Genomic DNA, 18,152 nt, shown 5'->3' on the forward strand with positions numbered 1-18,152 from the left:
TCCTGCAACTCTGGTCTCTGGACACCTCCTCTCCTGGTTTCTCTGTAAAATTGGGTGGAAAAGCTCTGTTGGGGGTCTCCCAAGGGCTGGAAGAGGCTACAGCCAGCAAGGCCATGCAGGAAGCCTGAGCAATGACAGTAGGGTGGCTGAGTGCTGTGTATTCCCTCTATAAAAGCTCTCCCTGATGCCAGAGGAATGAGGGATGCAAGGGAGCATCCCAGCAGGAGATGAGTCCATCAGGCTCGAGCACCAAATCTGCTGTGAATTTCCCCATCATCAGTCCCCATGTGGTCCCAACACGAGTTCTGCAGTCCCTTCTTTATGCTCAAGAAGATGCCCTGCCCCACCTCATCCCAGAGAAGTGCAATTCAAACAGCTCAACAAGTAGAGGAAAAGCCTGATTTTCCAGCTGGGCTTCTCCCAGTATCTAAGTTGCTCTTTGCTATGCTCAGCACTGAGGCAGGGTGGACAAAAATGCATCCCATGGTTTAGCAAATTATTTCCCTTCCTAGCTTTGGGCTTTGTCCTTTCCAGAACACCACATGCACCAGACACATCTCTTTTGTTGGACTTTTTCTTTCTAATTTAGGCTGAAACCTGAGTAATTTGAAGCAAAAGGACATCCTTGCACTGGACACAGCCTGGTGTGTGGCTCAGCTCTGAACATGACTACAGAGAGTTTTGCAGAGTTCCTGAACAAGCTCAAGGAAATCCATGAGAAAGAGGTCCAAGGTAGGGAGACAAAATTTTCTTACCAAAACCTGGCCAAGATCCATTTCTTTGTAATGCCACCTTGATCCATGTGGTGTCAAATAACCTGAAGGGAGGAGGAGCAGGTGTGGATTAGGGAGATTTGGGGATTAGTGCTGAGCAAGCAGCACCCTTGGGGATGGCTTGGGACATGAGGTCACAGCCTGTCCCTCAGGGGAGAACACCCACTGAAGGCATATTTGCACCTCTGGCTGCCATACTGAGGAAAAAAGTAACTTTTTGAATGATGAGAAGGAGCAGAAGAGAAAGGACATTCCTGCACTCCATGCTGCTGGAAAGGAGGCCATGGAGGTGCCCAGTGCCTGCAGGAATCCCACTTGCTCCCAGCATTAACCACGGGGGATTTGGCTCCTCCTGCCCCTGCTGTCGAGGTCTGTGAGCTGGGAGTTTGCAGGGGTGGCACACACTCCTGCTGGGCATCTGCTCCAAGCAGTGAGGATTGGAGGATGTTTGGATACTGAGGGATCAAAGGCAAAGCAGAAAGATGCAATAATCTATAGGACAGAAGCAGCAGGAGATAAAGCTCTGCTAAAGAAAACATTTGAGTCAGGTTGGATAGTTTATTCCTCTAGGGAATAAATTATTTCTCAGGCCATACATTATTAAAATAAAACCCATTAGGTTAAGCAACCAAGTGCCAAGTCCAATTGTTTTCCTATTAGAATAATTCCCAGTATCAATATTATGAACAAAACTTCAGCACTTTTGGATGATTCTGGCTTATGAATTCATTCTTCTCTTGTGTAATTTCAAGCCGTGTGAGAGTTAGAGGAAACTGTTGAGCAATTTAAACCACATGTTTACATCTACTTTGCATAAAATGGATTTGACAGGATACAATGTCTGCAGATCCATCAAGGAAAGCCATTCAGCTGTAAATATTCTCCAAGATGCTTTCCAACCATGAAAGCTATAAAATACTGCCCACCTGGGAAATGTGAGCTGTAGTGAGAAATAAGTAGAAACAAAACTAAACCAGACTTTTTGGATCTGCAAAGGAGATGCAGACTCATTGAATAGTGGGGATACAAAACGAGCTCTCATTTTGTACACCTTTCCCAGCTACATTAAACTGTGACTGTGTTTAACACATGCAATGTGTTATTCCTTATTGGAGATCAGGCTTGTGAATGGATGAGATTTCTGCAAAGCCACGCACCTTCCTGAAATCCCATCAGTGCCCTTTGCTTCTGAGTGCTGGGGAATTGGCAACAAACACCCAGCCCTCTCTGTTCTGTTCATTATTCCAGGTCTGCACAGCAAGGTGACGGAGCTGACGACAGAGAAGTGCCGGTGAGCGATGGTGGGGCAGAGGGGCAGTCACACCACTGCACTCTCACACCTCTGAGTTATTCCCCAACACTGCTGCATTACAGAGCACCATTTGCCTTTCTGGCACTGCCAGATTTTGGCTCCAGGCAGGGCTTGGGTGATCCCAGCCCAGCTCCAGTTTGCCTTCCCACTGGCAGGTGATGCTTGTGCCCACCCGGTGCTTTCTCCTTGGGAGGAATTAAATTGCTAACTCCAAGGAGGGTGTCACAGGGCAGCATCCAGACTCCAACACATTTCTTTCCCCTCCTGCCACACAAGAAAAAGGGCACTGTGGATGAAGGCACGGGTTTTGGGAAGAAATCCAACAACCCTCCTTTCTTTGTTCTGTTTCTTCAACTAGCGATGCTCAGAGAATCGAAGAGCTGTTTGCTAAAAATCACCAGTTAAGGGAACAACAGAAGGTCCTGAAAGAAAATGTAAAGGTGTTAGAAAACAGGTAGGATTTGTTTTTAAGTAGGGTGCTGCTGAGTGACAGTGACTGCACAGTCCTGGGGAGAGAGTTTGGGGCTTGCTGTCTTCCCAGGACTGGGATGTAGCACATGAACCTCTATTTTTCCTATACTCAGCTGCTGGGAGAGCTGGAGGAGTCTGGGCACATGCACAGGAGCTTTCCTGGGCTGCTGGTGGTGGGGCTGGGTCTGGAGGGGTGCAGAGGCCAGTGCTGGGCTCTGGGGGTGATTCTCTGTGATGGTCTGGGTGTTCACATTTCCCCATGGGGAGGGCATAAACCCATTTCTTGGTTCACACACATGGAAACCGTGTGGTAACAAGCTGTGGGTTTCCTTCCTCCAGGCTGCGAGCTGGTCTTTGTGACAGATGCATGGTCACTCAGGAGCTGGCCAAAAAGAAGCAGAATGAGTATGAGACCTCTCATTTCCAGAGCCTGCAGCACATCTTCATCCTCTGTATGTACTGACACCCTCTGTGAGCTTGGCTTTGGCAGGCTGAGTCTTTGCTCAGTTAATTCCTCTCCCAGATATTTGCACATGAGCCCTTGTGGTGAGCAGGAATCTGGGAAGGGTTTGGGGATAGGGAGGAGGGAGGGAGCAGGACTGTCCAAGGAGACACAACCCTTCACACAAACCATCAGAGCTGGGGGTCGCAGCCCCCCACACCTCCAGAAAAATGAGAGATTCCAGGCTGTGTCTGCTGCCTGGGAAAAGGATGCATTTGGCACTGCAGAAGCAACACTCTGGCAAAGACAGGAAAGTCACAGCAGCAGCTCAGCACGGGTAAATGAAATCAAGCAACACGTGTGATGGATCTTCTCCTGAGCCCTTGGCACAGCTCCCAGCGCCGCTCAGGCACAGGCTGTTTTTCCTTGGGGATCTGACCAGCCCAGGGAGGGTCACGGGGTAAAGGAGATAAGGCATTTAGGAGGGATGGAGAGGTGCCAAGGGCCCTTGGTTTATCTCCCCTGCTATGCCACTGCTCCCAGAGTGGAGCAAGGCAAGGCACCATGCCTGGGAGCCCACCCGTGCTCTCCTTGGCCTCCTCACTGCAGCACCCTGTACTGGGTGCTCACATCTCCCCCTGGCCTCTGTCTGATCCCCTCTGAGACCCCCAGCCCTCCCCCTAACCCAGCACCCACTCATCACCCTGCCCTGGTGCAGGGTGTTCCCTGTGCCCAACCCAGCACTGCCTCCTCTGGCTCTGGCTCTGGCTCTGGCTCTGGCTCTGGCTCTGGCTCTGGCTCTGGCTCTGGCTCTGGTCTGGGTCTGGGTCTGGGTCTGGGTCTAGGTCTAGGTCAGGGTTGGGTCTAGATCTGGCTCTGGCTGTGGCTCGTGCTCCTCCCCTGAGCGAGGTGACCTGCAAGCAGACCCAATCCTGATGCAACCTGAGTCAGAAAGTTGCTCCCTTTTATTCCTTAGCCCCAGCACATTTACAGAGAAGGAAGGAAATTGGGCATCCCTCCAAAAGTCGGTGCCATTCCCTCCTCCCCCGGTGCCCCAGCGAGCTGTGAGTAGCATCCTTGCAGCATCAGAACTCACAGAACCTCCTCTGTCCCTGCAGCAAACGAGACCAATCGCCTGAGGGAGGAGAATAAAACTCTCAAGGAAGAACTGAAGAGGCTCCAGAGCCTGGAGTAAGCACTTTCCTGGTTTCATTCTCTACAAGGGGCATTGGCAACAACCGGGCCATCCCCAGAGCTGGGCAGGGCAAGGGTGGCATCCTCAGGGGTATTTTAGCATCTAATTCCCGTTGGTTCCTATGTATGTAAGACATGGAAAAATCCCTGATCGTCTCAAAATCCTTGCTGGCCTTTGCTCACTCTCCTGTCCACCAGCATCCAATGATTAATTTTTGGGAAACAAAGATATTTAACCCCTTGGAAACAAAGCCCTGGGCAGCTTGCTTTGACCTCAGCCTGGAATTCCATGGCTTTTCCACGGCACCAGCTCACCTCCTGCAGCAGCCAGAGAGGGTCTGCAGGACACAGGTGGCTTTGGGGGAAGGAGAGTGACACACAAGGGACAGTGATGGGGTTAAAGAGGGAGAAGTGATCTGCACCAACAGGTTCACAGCCCAGCAGAGCACTGTGCTGGAAGCCAAGTAACCTGCCAGGCTGGCCAATATATACAAATCAGCTCATTCCTCAAGGGTTTAAAGTCCAGAGGAATTAGCACTGAGGGATTAGTTTAGAAATGTGTTTTCTTTGGAGCACAGGAGCACCATCTGCTTAAAGAGAAACTCTGGCTCCTACTCCCCAGTGCTTCCCCAGAGCTGAGTAGCTGCAGAGCTGGAGGCTGGGCTGGGCTTGCTGAGCACTGAGTGATTCTGCCCTGCTCTGCTCTGCTCTCCCCTGAGATGCTGGATAGGATTTCCAGCCCAACATCCACATCTCAGCATCAGAGTCCATCCAGGGCTCTGTGTGTGTCTCCAAGGCTCAGGCACTCCCTTGTGGCACTGAGCATCACCCTCTGCATCCTGGTTTGGTGGCAAGGGACAGACACCACATCCCTGTGCTGAATCCAGCCCTCCATCAGGCTGAAGGCCCAGCCAGGGCCGGGTTCCCACAGAGCTTTTGCAACAGCCACAGCTGGGGCCTGGCTTACCCAACATTGTGGTTCCTGCGACGTTACCCACAACCAAGTGGGGCAATCTCACCTCCAAGTGGGGCTGTCATGCTGGCTCTGTCTGTGCTCCAGACTGCACTGGGCTGCTGATAAGGAAGGAGCTGAGTCTGAGGAGCTGGAATGTCCACATACACACACACATTAATATGTATATTTGTGTATCAGGCTCAGAGCTCTCAGTACAGCAGCTCCAAAACCTTCCTTCTCCTGCCCCTTCTCATTCATTCATGTCCTTTTCCTTCCAACAGGGACAGGACAAAGACCCCAGGAGTCTCCTCCAGAGAAAGCTGCTCCACGCCAAGCTCCCCTTTGACTCTGCTGTCCCCAGGGAGCAGGAGTGCCAGCACCGAGAAGGCAGAGCACAGGGAAGCAGGAGCCCAGCAGGACGTGCCAGACCTCGAGCTCAGTGAAGGTGGGTGTTGCTGGCTCCTGCCACCCTTGAGGGACCCGGGGATGTGGAAACTGACTGAGCCATGGTGCACAACTGCTCTGGGAAAGGGTCTGGAGGGCAAAGACCAAGCTGTTGGCAGCTCAGAGGGACATTGCCACGGGCAGAAAAGATGATGGGGGGAAATGCAGGTCAAGGGAGAAACACCCTGCTCTGCATTAGAGCAGAAGAGTGCTTGCTGCCCTCACTGAAAGAAAATTCATGCAGAGACCATGGCATTCCCTTCCTGCCACCCACACATGCAACAAAAGGCACGTTCAGTCAGGTACTGGCTTGAGCCAAAAGGTAATTTTGACTCAAAATCTTCACTGAGAGGTGGTTGGGAGCAGCCAGTGGCATCCCAGGGAGGCTGCATGGCTCCAACCACTGCAGGGCAGGGCTGCAGCAGCTCTGGGGGACCATTACTGCAGCTGGTTGTGTCTTTTTTTGCAGAAAAGCCTCCAGAGAAGCTCCAGAGAAGCTCTCCAAGCAGCAGGGCCTCTCCAGGCACCCTCCTCCAGGAAGTCAGCCTTGCAGAAATAGTGAGTTGTCAGAGGCAGCCTGATGTCCTCAGGCTTCTCCCCACTGCTGTGGTCATCTGAACTGGATCCAGACAAGCAGATTGGGATGGGGAAGGAGTAGGAGGCACTTGGGGGGTGGAACAATTATCCAGACTTGGGCAGTTTGTCATTTCCAGAGCCTGGCATTTTCAGAGAGCCTGGCATTCAGTGGTTGCAAGGACAAACACAGAGAGGGTGTCAGCTCGGGGCTGCTGAGTGACATGGTGACACTGGGCACTGGGAGATGAGACTGCAGGACCTGGACCTGTTCCTGGTCATGGGAACTCAAGCCCACATACACACCCACACAGATTCTTCTGTTTTGGCACAGGTTTTGCTTACTCGACCTCCACAAAAAAACTTGAAAGAGCAGGTGAAAAGGGGTTTTGGTAAGGCTGCAGGCAGGCTGTGGGGATAATTAATAGGGATCACAGGAAGGCTTGGTGACATCTCCAGGTGGGCAGGGGAAAGTCAAGTCAGAACATGTGGTGAGCCTTTCATGGCAGCTGATGGAGACAATGATGTCCTGGCCCAGGTACTCCACCAGAAATACACCCACCAGACCAGTGTGTGCCAGGAGCTTGCATGAATAAAGTCTTGCATGAGTAAAAAGGCCTGACTATGGGACAAGGAATTTGCAGGGTCTTATCTTGGTTAAGCCACTGAATCATGACTCAAGAGGAGATGCAAAACTTCCCATGCTACAAATCAGTGCAGCCAGAAAATGGAGAGTACATGAAGGGAAAATTTCCTGGAAAAACGAATAAAGCACTTGATAGAGCTGTTGACCAGAACCATATCAAGCAGAGCACTCAGGAGCTGTCTGTCTTGTCCTGACTGGTGAGATGTGTCCCAGTTCAGCCAGGCTCCCTGGAGCACGCTGCAGAACAGCTCACCTGCACTTTCTGTCCTCTGCCACAGGCATCCCAGAGGATTTCCAACCAGCTGCACGGAACCATTGCCCTGGTGAGACCTGGCTCCAGACCCTGCCTGCTGGAAAAGAGTCCTTCGGGGCCAGCAGTGTCTCCACCAGCCAGGAAGGCTCCTCTGCCTCCGGAGCGCGAGCACAGCCCCGGCCTCGAGGCGTGAGTACTGGGAGTCGTGGTGGGAGCTGATCCACAGCCCACTGCAGCCGTCCCTCAGGGGATGGATGGGACATTCACTGTGTCTGTCCACCTCCCTCCCCAGACTTCTCCCACAGCCTTGGGAAGGGGGGGATATCCCAGTTTACACCAGTAAAAAATGACTGGAATCCAGCCCGACAAGATCAGGCCCTGGTTATTCCAGCTCCTCAGACAGAGCCACAAAGTGAACCAGGTGTCCCCACATCCAGGCAGGACTGTCCCAGGCAGGCAGCAATTCCTGCTCCTCCTTATCTATTCTAATGGGCTTTCCTGCAGGGCTCAGCACTTCCCAGGCTTCTCCTCCCCACTGATTCCAGGAGCACAGAGGGCTGAGCCAGGCCAGTGAGTTCACCTGTAGACAGAGAGGTTCCCAGAGTGTGAGTAGCTCTGCAGAGCGTTCCTGGGAACAGCTTGCACTCATGGAAGCTGCCAAATACCCAGCAGGGACTGGGTTTGCAGGGCAGGTTCCTGCACTGTACCAGCCTCCCTAGGATGGCTGTAAAAGTTTCCCATTGAGTGAGATTAGGGGAGGATGGGCTCTTCCTCTGTCCTGGGCATCTTCAGGCACTAAGAAAGCCCAGGGGGATAGCAAGGATGTTGCTGGCTGTAAGACTTTATTTCACAAGTGACTTCTCAGCAGCAGTGCTGATGTGAGAGGTCACTGCATCCTTACCGTCACTCAAACCCCTGCCTTGAGCTGCTGTGGCCTAGAGACAGGGAATTGCTGCTGGATGGTGGGATGGGAATGGCTTCCTGCACTGTGTGGGATGGGAATGGCTTCCTACTGCTGACTGCCTGATGCCCCTGGCCACCAGGACCCTCCTCCCCAGCACAGAACCCAAACACAAACATGATCTACTGACCAAGAGCTGCAACAGGGCATGGAAGGAGCAGGAGAGACCACACACATCCCTGCACGACTGGGAACCCATGGGAAAGCTCTGACGCTAACGTGTGGGGTTGGGTTTTTTTTTTCCCTTGATGTGACCTCTAATGTAATTTTTTTTCCCTTCATGTGACCTCTAGGGTAATTTTTTTCCCTTGATGTGACCTCTAGGGTAATTTTTTTCCCCTGATGTGACCTCTAATGTAATTTTTTCCCCACTCATTTTTTAGTTATTTAACAACGAGCAAACTGGACTCCCCCAAGGTTGCTCCATCCTACGAAAACCTAAAGCTGAGTGCCCGCAGAGAGCAGCTGTGCCTCCTGCACAAGCACCTTTCCCTGCACCAGCTGGGGCTGGCGAGTCCCCGCGCCCCGGGCGAGCGGGACGGCGGCTCCTTCCCGGGCCCCCTGCTCCGGAGCCCCGCTGCCGACGGCAGGACGCGCTCCCGGGACCCCTGGGAGGAGCACGCCGCCCTGCTGAAGCTGCCTGCCACCATGGTGTACGTGAGGGACCAGCAGCTGGAGGAGAAGCTGCGCCTGCTGAAGCAGCGGGAGCGGCTGCAGCATCTCCTCCTGCAGCAGCGGGCGGACGGCGACGCCGAGCCCGAGCCCGGGCAGCGGCCGCTGTCCCCGTGGCTGGGCATCGCCGCGGCGTGCAAGGAGGAGAGGGTCTTCCTGGAGGATGCTGCGGATGGCAAGGAGGAAGAGAAGGCGCTCTGGCTGGGCCGGGAGCGGCCCGAGCTCCGAGCCAAGGTGGAGGAGGCGAGGGACGATGATGGGGACGCGCCGCTGGACCTGTCCGAGTCCGGCCGCGGCAGGGAGACGGACTGGCACAGACGGACAGACGGCCGCCGGGAGCTGCGGGACAGCCCCGGGGACAGCCCGGCCGTGGCCGCGGCCCGCGGGGGACACAGGGCACAGCGGGACGAGCTGCGCTGCCCCCACCGCTGGCCCGGTGCCACCCGGGCACTGCCCGCTGCTGCCAAGGAGGAGGAGGAGGATGCAGCTGTGGTGAGTGCGGCTCTTGTGGCATCCACCGCAGCCCCTTCCCCACCCCAGGGTGCCCAGCACTGCTGCTGGGACATCTCTGACCTGTGGGAGGGTGGGTTTGATGGGTGTGAAGCCAATCTGCACAAGGCATAGCCGTGGTTGCTCAGTCCTGGCTCTCACTCCCCACCTCCCCTCCAGTGCCCTCAGGGTTTCTATCCAGGCCCAAGGGCAGGCAGTGGCTGTGCCCCTTCCCACAGGCTGCTGCAGGAGCTGCTGGGCTCCCTACAAGCACACCAGAGTGCACAACAGCATCTCTGTGATGCTTGTCCCTGTGGGTGTCACTGTCATCGGGTAAGGGCTGGGGACAATCCTCTCCTGCCGGGTGTCAGCAGCGTTTGTGCTCCCTGTGTCCCACAGCTCACGCTTTCACGGGCTTATCTGACAAACAGCTCCACGCCGAGTGACCCAGAGGCCCTTCCTGAGGCTGGGCTGAGACGGGATGTGGCTGCACAGAAGGGAGAAGCAGGTAAGAAGCCCCAGGCAAATGTGACATTTGAGAAGGCAGGAGTGAAAGGTGCCTTTTGGTGAAGGCATTCCCAGGCCAGAGCTCTCTGCTGGGCTCTGCACACTCCTGCAAACCCACCTGCCAGGGACCAAGTGCTCCTGCCTCTCCACTCTTCTGGGCCTTTGGGGGAACTTCAGGTTTCACATTTCTGTCCTTGAGAGCTCAGCTTTCCACCCTAGATACATCCAAAGTTCAGGCTTAGTATAAATGGGGAGAAAGTAATTTGGTTTTTCTGGAGAAAAGCACAGAGAGGAGCCACCCGTGGGGTGTCCTTGACACTCAGCAGAGCACCCTGCACTCCACGCTGGGGGCATGGAATTCTCCAGGAGCTGAGGAGTCAGCATAGCTCTGACCTCTTGGCAAAACCCACTCCACCATGAGCAGCAACAAGATAGTGTTGCTGCTCCAGCATTTCCCACTCCTCTCAGGGAAGAAGCAACTCAGAATGTCCCAGCAGAGATGGGGAAAATGCAAGAGGTTTGCAGGACTAGCACTGGAAAACCATCCCTGTCTGTCCCCTTGCTGCAAAGCGTGTCCTGTGATGGCACAGCACACCGGACTGAGCACAGGGCCAGGGATGCTGCTACCTGCAGCAGGTAGATCAGGATGTTTTCCTTCCTCTCCTTGCTCCACCCTCCACAAGAGCCTTTCCAAGGCTTTCCCCCTGCCTGACCCCCAGGAGACACAGGTGCCAGCTTTGTCCAGGCAGGTGGGAGGCAGCAGCCATGGGGATCAGAGTGGGAAGCACGTCTGCTGCTCAGTACCAGCCTTACTGGCTTGGCCAGAAAGTTGAGCTCGCCTGGATTAGTTGGTCTGGGCGTGTCGGAGTGGTTTGGGAACACTCTCCAGAGCAGGATTTTCACGGTGGAAAAAAAAAAAAAGAAAAAAAAAAAGAAAAAAGAAAGAATCCTCTGTGATTTACATGCTAAGGAGATATCATCATGGCAGAAGAATTTCAGCTGATTACATTCTGGGTGTGGGAATACAGGACTTTCTTCAGTTCTCACCTTAAGGCTGACACAAAGCCCGGGAAACAATACACAAATACTTCTGCACTTTCTAGTGAACCTTAACCTGCAGAAGGATAAGGTGAGGATGGGATCAGGCTACAGGGAATGCAGGAGTGCCTGGAAGCAGCATCACCTGCTCTCCCACCTCAGGAGAGGGGGCTGCCCTGCTGAGCTCCATGCTGTCTAGGGCTGGGTGTGATGAGCAACAAGTTCTGAGCTTTGGGGGTGCCCCTGCCCCTCAGAAGAGGGCACAGCCCTGTGCCCAGCCCTTTCTGCCCACCGTGGCCAGCTGAGGTGTTACTGTGTGTGCAGACAAGGGTGATGCCACCACCAGCAAGGCCTGGCCCCAGCCCCTGGAGATGCAGTGAGTGCAGAGGTCAAGTGTGTGCAGGTACATGTCTGGGGCTGTGCAGCCCCAGGGGCTGTGCACAGTGAAATGCTTCTGCTGGGAGGGGAAGTGTCTCCCCTGCCTTTCCTTCCTCTGCTCCTCAGCACACGTTCCCTGCCAAGAGCTGCTGGCTGAACCAGCAGCAGACGTGGGATTGTCCCTTTTGGCCTCTTCACCCCAACAGGCTTCTCCCCACCTGGGGCTCAAACAGGAAGGTGCAGTCTGGGGCTTTAATACCCCCCAGTTTCCCTCCTGTATGTAGCCACAGATTTGGGGCAGCTCTTGTGACCTTGGTGTAGCAAAGTCCTGTGGATACAGCTTTCCTGGGAGCTGTTTTCCCAAGAGAATCTTGGAGCACTCCTAAACATTCATTCCAGGCTTGCAGTGCCTCTGCCTCACAGCACAGTTGATTGCTGAAGCTCTTTCTGTCTCACTGGCTCTGTGAGCCTGGGCCAGTGGCTCTGCATCTGCTCATGAGCTTGTCAAGCCTGCCACCAGCCAAAACCCTTCTTTTTGTGTTTCTTTAGATGACAATGATGCCGAGTCTGGGAAGCAAGAATCCGATGAGGCAGACACAACGGACAGCGAGGTTAGTTTGTTTGTTTGTTCTCAGCTATCAGCTTATGCTGCCGGGTCCCAGAGGCATCAGACAGGTTGTGCCAGCCCTAACTCCCTGCAGAAGGCGATGGCTCTTCCTGCACCAGGTGCCAAACCTCATTCCCACCCTGTTGCACAACTTGCTGCTGAGGGGTAGAAGTTCCACTCTTTCCAGCCAGTCAAGAGTGTTTATGAACAATAGCATTTGTCATCACTCCATAGCAATGGTCACAAAGGTCCCTGGCAAAGCCACCAGCTCCCTGGGAAAGCCAGGGTGTTTGTAGGCTGACTGTTCTTCTCGTTGGTGTAGGAGAAGTATGAAGATGAGATCCTACAAGAAGCTGAGGCTGACGGGAAATACTTTTGCACCAAAGACAAAATTCATGGGCAGCAGAGGAAGAGAAAAAGAGGACAGGATCCCTGGATAAAAGGTAGGGAGGAGAAGTTCCTTGGGGCATCAGCTCAAGGCTACCACTTCTGCTGCTTCCAGAGGGACTCCTGTGAGAAATGCCCAAGGACAGGGGAGAGGAGGGTTCTCCTCTGAGCCATGTTTTTGCAACACTCATATCTGCAGCCAGAGGAGTCCAGCTAATGGTTAGCCAGGACAGCCTGGGCAGGGTGACCAGGAGAGCACCCCAAGCACCTAAGCTAACAGAGCTTAGTCCCTTGTGTTTGCTTATCTGGTCAGGGAGGTGGTGACTGGGGAAGGCCAAATTCCCAGGGGTGAGTTATTGACATTCAGAGAAAGGTTTCTGCCAGTTCTGTTGATCTTCCACTGTGGCTGTGGAGGTTTCCCTGCTGACAGAGGAATGTGTTGTACCCATGTTCCCTCCAGGTGAACAAGCACAAAACTGCTCCTGATAAGGGCAAGGATAAGCCAGTTTGTCTGTCAAGCCTTTAAAAAGGCTCTGTCAGAAAAACCCTGCTGCTCACCTGCTCTGTCCTGGTGGTAAAAACAGGGAAGGGTTGGCCCAGCCATAAATGTAGAGAAGGCTGGTGCTTAAGCTTGAAGGGAGCTTGTTTAGCAGCCTGGCCTTCAGAGGGCCCTGCTCACTCAGGGGACACCACCACAGCCAGGTGACAAGAGGGTCTGCTGTACAAAACCAGCCACCTGGAGCAATGTGGGGGAAGCTGTGCTGTGTGGCCCAGGGCAGACACACACAACCCTGCAGGACTGGATGGGGATGTCCCAAGTGAGGGGTGGGTGCAGCTGTGGCAGGAGTGGGGTGATGGAGCATGTGGTATGAGCCATGAACCACACTGGAACAGGGAGAAATCCACAGAATGCATCTGGCTGCTCTGGGTACCCTGTCAGGGACACTTCTGCATCAGGTCAGTTCTCTGCCTGTTTCTGCTTCACATTGTTTTGTGTCCAGGAGCACAGCAGCCTCCCCTGGATACCCACACATCTCACATGTGAGGGGTTTCTCTTCATCTTTTCTGTGCTGAGCTTTGCTTCCTCCTGTGCTGTCTCTGTTTGGGGATGAGGCCACGCTGACTCTAGAAGTGTAAATCCATTTCTCTGTGGTTAACTCCTGCTGTCATCTGGCTGTTTACAGGATCTAAGAAGTCAATGAGAGGAAAAAAGAAAATCAAAGTGGAGCAATGCCCGGTGGGGATCACAAAGGAACTGGAGAATTGCTCTGCTTCCCACAATGATCCCTCCAAGGACAGTTAACAGCAGGGCAGGATGGAGCAACTGCAGACCAAAGGACAGAGCTCAGAGACCTCAGAATCCCACCCATGCTGGGAGAGTGAATCCTCCTGTCATGCTGGACCAGGCAGTGGGGAGTTCATAAGGACTCATTCGTGAGCAGAGCACCCTGAAATTCCTCACTCAATAACACAGGAGAGGCTGGGCAAGGATGAGCCATGCAGGTGACACCTGGAGCAGCCAGGTCACTGCTGGTGGAGCCCCACAGTCAGTGATCCCAGCCCTGTGCCAGAGCAGACCCTCAGACTGGATCCAGGAAGAGGAGATGTGTCTTTGGAGCCCTCACCCTGCATCAGAACTGTGTTCATCCCTGGGATTTCACACTTGGAGAATGGACCACCAGACTCCTCTCCTCATGAAGGATGTCCCAGTGGCTGGCTGAGGGGTGGTGGCCAAACCAAACACTGCAGAGCCCCAAGCACAAACCTGCTTCAATTAAATCCCTACCCAGGTTTCATACACACGTGGCTCCTGTCTGACCTGGGGAAAGTCCAGGGTTTTCTCTTCTAGTTAAGTGAGGAGCAAGTACGTGGGCAGAGAGGTGGGATGAGTCCCTGGAGAGGGCAGGGAGAAGAGCATGGGAAGGGAGGGTTTGGGTGCTCCCTGTCCCCAGGGCCACCTGTCCCTGCAGGAATGCCTGTCCTGCATTGCCTGGGAAAGGTCAGCGTGTGAGACCCAGCTGCAGCTCACAGCAGAGCACAGCTCAGCAGCTCACACTGACCTTGGCAGCATTGCTGGGAGCTATTTTTCACGTGGATAAATTGTTCTTAGTAATCTTTTTCTGATGGGATGAGATGGGAAGGGCTGCAGGGAGCATCCCTGCTCACAACATCGATCCAGGAGCCAGGCTGGGCTGTTCCTGGCACACAGGTGGAGAGAACAGGGACAAAAAGAGACCAGCAGAGAAGTGCCAGAGCCAATTCCTGCTATGGGGCACTCCCACTTCCTTTACCTGCAGTTATTTCTGTTTAAACGTGGAGGTTTTGCCCATTCACACGAACGAAGGCAAAGCACAGCCAGCCAAGAGCGGCACCCTTTGCTCGTAGCACCTTCCCATCTCCACAACCCCAAAATCCCGTTCAGAGAGCCCCGGTTGCGGGGGAGCTGGGAGGGAGGGCCCCGCACTGCCCGGGGCAGCCCCGCATCACCCGGCCGGGCGGGAGCGCTGCGGGAGCGGCTGCGGGACTGGGGCCGGGAGCGGGGTCGGAGGTGCGGGCTGTGCGGGACCGGGAGAGCTGCGGGAGCGGTGCGGGACCGGGGGCATGCGGAACTGGGACCGGGAGCATGCGGAACTGGGTCCGAGGGCGGTGCGGGACCAGGACCAGGACCAGGGGCGGTGCGGGACCGGGAGCTGAGCGGGACCGGGAGCGGGAGCAGGAATAGTGCGGGACCGGGAGCGGGGGCTGTGCGGGAATAGTTCGGGAATAGTCCGGGACCGGGTGCGGGCAGTGCGGGATCGGGACCGGGACCGGGACCGGTGCGGGACGGGGAGCGGAGCGGGAGCTGGAGCAGTGTGGACAATCCGGGAGCGGTCCCGGGAGGGGTGGAGGCGGTCCGGGAGCCATCCCGGGAGCGATCCCTGTCCCGGGAGCGGTTCAGGCGGTGCGGGAGCGATCCCTGTCCCGGGAGCGGTGCGGGCGGTGCGGGAGCGGTCCCTGTCCTGGGAGCGGTGCGGGCGGTGCGGGAGCGCTCCCGGGCCCGGGAGCGGTGCGGGCGGTGCGGGAGCGCTCCCGGGCCCGGGAGCGGTGCGGGCGGTGCGGGAGCGGTCCCGGGACCGGGAGCGGTGCGGGCGGTGCGGCGGGCGGGCAGTGCCGCCTGCTGGGCACGCCGGGCCGGGCCGGGGCCGCTTCCCGAGCGCTGGGGATGCGGTTCATCCTCCCCAGGGCACAGCTGCTCTGCTGTGGAGCCACGGGAAGGGAGCGGGGACAGCCGGCAGCTCCGGCACGGGGATGGAGCGGCGGGAGTCCCGCGGGGATGGCGCGGCTGTCACGGAATTTCACAGGAGAGAAACTCTCCCAGGCTGAAAAATTATTGAGCCAGCCGTCATCTTCCCCCTGTCTTCACGGTTTGGAAGAGCTCCTCGGGTGATGGGGAAGGGTCTGGAGCACGGATCTGCTGAGGGGACTGGGGGAGCTCATCCTGGAGAAAAGGAGGCTGGGGGGGACCTTTTCCCAGGAAGGATGCTGTAGCCAGGTGAGGCTTGGTCTCTTCTCCCAGGTGACAAGTGACAAGACAAGAGGAAAACGGCCTCAAGTTGCACCAGGGGAGGTTTGGATTGAATGTTAGGTAACAAAAGTTAACTGAAGGGGTTAAGCACTGGAACAAGCTGCCCAGGGCAGTGGTGGGGTCACCAGGCTTGCAGGGCTGATTTATCCCAGCTCAAACCATTCATTGGATTGTGGCCATGGGAAATGGATCAGGACCATCACTGATGCCTTCCCCTCTCAGTCCTGGGCAGACAGCACAACCTCTGTCCCTTCTCTGAGCAGCTTGGAGGGGAGAGCAATAACCCACTGACCACACTGGTGAATTGGATAAACCTGTCTTTTAAAAATACCCCAGCAAGGAAAAGGAAAAAAAGAAGTTGAAATGCAATCCCATAAAGAGGCCCCTGAAACTTAGGGAAGTTGTTTGGGATTGGGAGAAATGAAGGAGGGAGGGAACTTTCATGGACTGTAAAATAATCACCTCCCTATGACAGTCCCTTGATAAGCAAAATGTGCAGAAGTCCTGCCAAAAATAATGAAGTCATCAGTTCCTTTTCTTCCCACAAAGATTCTTTCCCCTCACATTGCATGACACCACCACAGAATCCACCTTAAATTCGTGGGCTTTAAATACCTTTTATGTTGTCTTTTTTTCATTAGACATTTTCACCCATATCTCGTGCTGGGTGTGTTTGAGGGGCTGGCAGGGTCACATTTCACAGTTAGGGCAATGCCATATCTGAAAAAACAAAAAACAGTTTTGTCAGCTCTGAGCAAAGTGCTCCTCTGAGGAAGTTGTTGTAGTAAATTAAACTTTATATGCTGCACTTGATCCTGGAATTTCTCTGCTCCTACCATCCCCTGGCTTGCTGTTACCTCCTCACCATGCTACAGAAAGATGGATAATTGCTGAGGTCCATTAACTCTCAAAATTGTGCTTGTCAGTCTTTTGTTCAAGTCATTCTTGACAGGTAAATGCATGTATTGATCTGGTGATACGCAGGCAGCCTCACAGTTGAATTATTCTGCTGTAAGGAAGAAATCTGAGCCCTGCAAGCAGCTCTGGAGCTCTGCAGAGGTTTCCATGTGAAGGTTCAGCCCTGCCTGAGGTGCTGTGTTTGCAGGAGCACACAGGGCAGCATTCAGCACAGCAGCCTTTTAATAACTCCACAGGACTTTGGTTAATGACTCCAAATGGCATTTGTGTACCAGACCCAGCAGCCTCTGCTTTCTGCAGAGTTAATCCCTTTTGTTGCCACACTTCTGTTCAGTATGAGAAGGAGGTTTTACACAATAACCTTCAAAAATGCACTGAAATTACCCTCAGAGTGCATGAGTTACATCCCACAGAGCAATAGAGCAGAAGGGAAGCTGTCCCAAGAGCAGAGCAGTCCTTCTGAGAGGCTGGCAGCTCACACTTGTTTTGTTCAGACAAATTACAGCTCTGGTGTCACCAGTGCCATGATGTGGGTAGGGCATGTGGGCCAGTGCAGTGGTTGCCCAGAGGAAGGGGTTGGGTTCACCCAGGTCAGGGGCTGGATTTGAAATTGCACAGAAATCTGGGAGAGAGATGATGTCACCATTTCTGTTCACTTTTAATCCATCAGAAACAGCAGTAAGTGGTTCCTTTATTACCTGTCAAACCAAACAATTCCCATAACAGACCACTGCAACTCCTTTGCTTCCTGATGCTTAAGGATCTGCACATGCTGAATCATCCTCACAGCACAGAGCATCTCAGCTCTCAGACCCTCCAGGCATCCCTGAGCTTCAGCCTCCCACCAAACTAACCAGCAAAATGACATCTTCTGTTTCTGTCTAGGCTTAATTTGTAAAATTTTGTGAGAAGTCAATTTGTGCAAGTTGAGCTGTGAGTATAAATCTCCATCTCAGGGGGAAAAAAAATCTCTCACCCACAAAGGTTCCTGTGTTGTATGTGGAAGGAAAGGTAGGAAGTCCCACAAGCTCAAAGCAAGAGGGAACTGTGCTGGGAACTCAGCTGCCTGCAATGCAGGATCCAAAAGCTCCAGAAATAGAGATATGCACATCAGATTCTTCCCCCTCACAACCTTCTGCTGTGGCATTGCCTTCATGGCAATAGATAATCTGAAGGTGATTGAATCCATGCCCTTTTCATGAGCCTCAGCACCACCTTCTCTGCAGGGAAATGCTTTTAGCTGTGATCTGGTCTGTGAGCAGTGCCCATTTATAGTGCTGGCTTTGGAAACACAGCTTCACTCCTCAGTCCACCACAGGAAAACTCATTCCAAGCATTACTGAAGCCTTGCTTTAATCCTGTTTAGGGGATTTAAGTGGGATGGGCATTTTGTGTAGGGTCAGATATGCCCTGAATGTGTGAAAAAGGCAGAAAAAGGACCCTGGCAGCCTCTTGCAGCTCTGCAGTTCACAGCCAGGAGCTCAGAGGGAGCGGGGACAGGGACAGCTTGGGTGTTCAGAACAGAGCATAGGGACAAGCCTTCACACTTTTGGAAGGAGGCTGTGAA

The 18,152-nt window shown here is 54.1% G+C and overlaps 1 protein-coding gene across 1 annotated transcript; it reads left to right on the plus strand.

Annotated features, from left to right (window-relative positions):
• Positions 1-615: 615 nt before the first annotated feature.
• On the plus strand, positions 616-13,778 carry RBBP8NL (RBBP8 N-terminal like). The gene is made up of 13 exons (XM_064391729.1): positions 616-732; positions 2,022-2,064; positions 2,444-2,539; positions 2,896-3,008; positions 4,117-4,189; positions 5,429-5,592; positions 6,061-6,149; positions 7,089-7,252; positions 8,408-9,188; positions 9,585-9,693; positions 11,658-11,719; positions 12,038-12,158; positions 13,287-13,778. The coding sequence occupies exons 1-13, from the start codon at positions 666-668 to the stop codon at positions 13,403-13,405; spliced, it is 2,001 nt and encodes a 666-aa protein (XP_064247799.1). The 5' UTR covers positions 616-665; the 3' UTR covers positions 13,406-13,778.
• Positions 13,779-18,152: the final 4,374 nt, after the last annotated feature.

Source organism: Passer domesticus, chromosome 16, assembly GCF_036417665.1.
Source record: "Passer domesticus isolate bPasDom1 chromosome 16, bPasDom1.hap1, whole genome shotgun sequence".
In the NCBI taxonomy this organism is placed as follows: Eukaryota; Metazoa; Chordata; class Aves; order Passeriformes; family Passeridae; genus Passer; species Passer domesticus.

Excerpts from the sequence above, each read along its gene's own strand:
- RBBP8NL (XM_064391729.1), top strand. The coding sequence starts at position 666 with ATGACTACAGAGAGTTTTGCAGAGTTCCTGAACAAGCTCAAGGAAATC. Across the intron at positions 733-2,021 it reads CCATGAGAAAGAGGTCCAAG|GTCTGCACAGCAAGGTGACG; the intron begins GTAGGGAGACAA and ends TCATTATTCCAG. Across the intron at positions 11,720-12,037 it reads CAGACACAACGGACAGCGAG|GAGAAGTATGAAGATGAGAT; the intron begins GTTAGTTTGTTT and ends TCGTTGGTGTAG.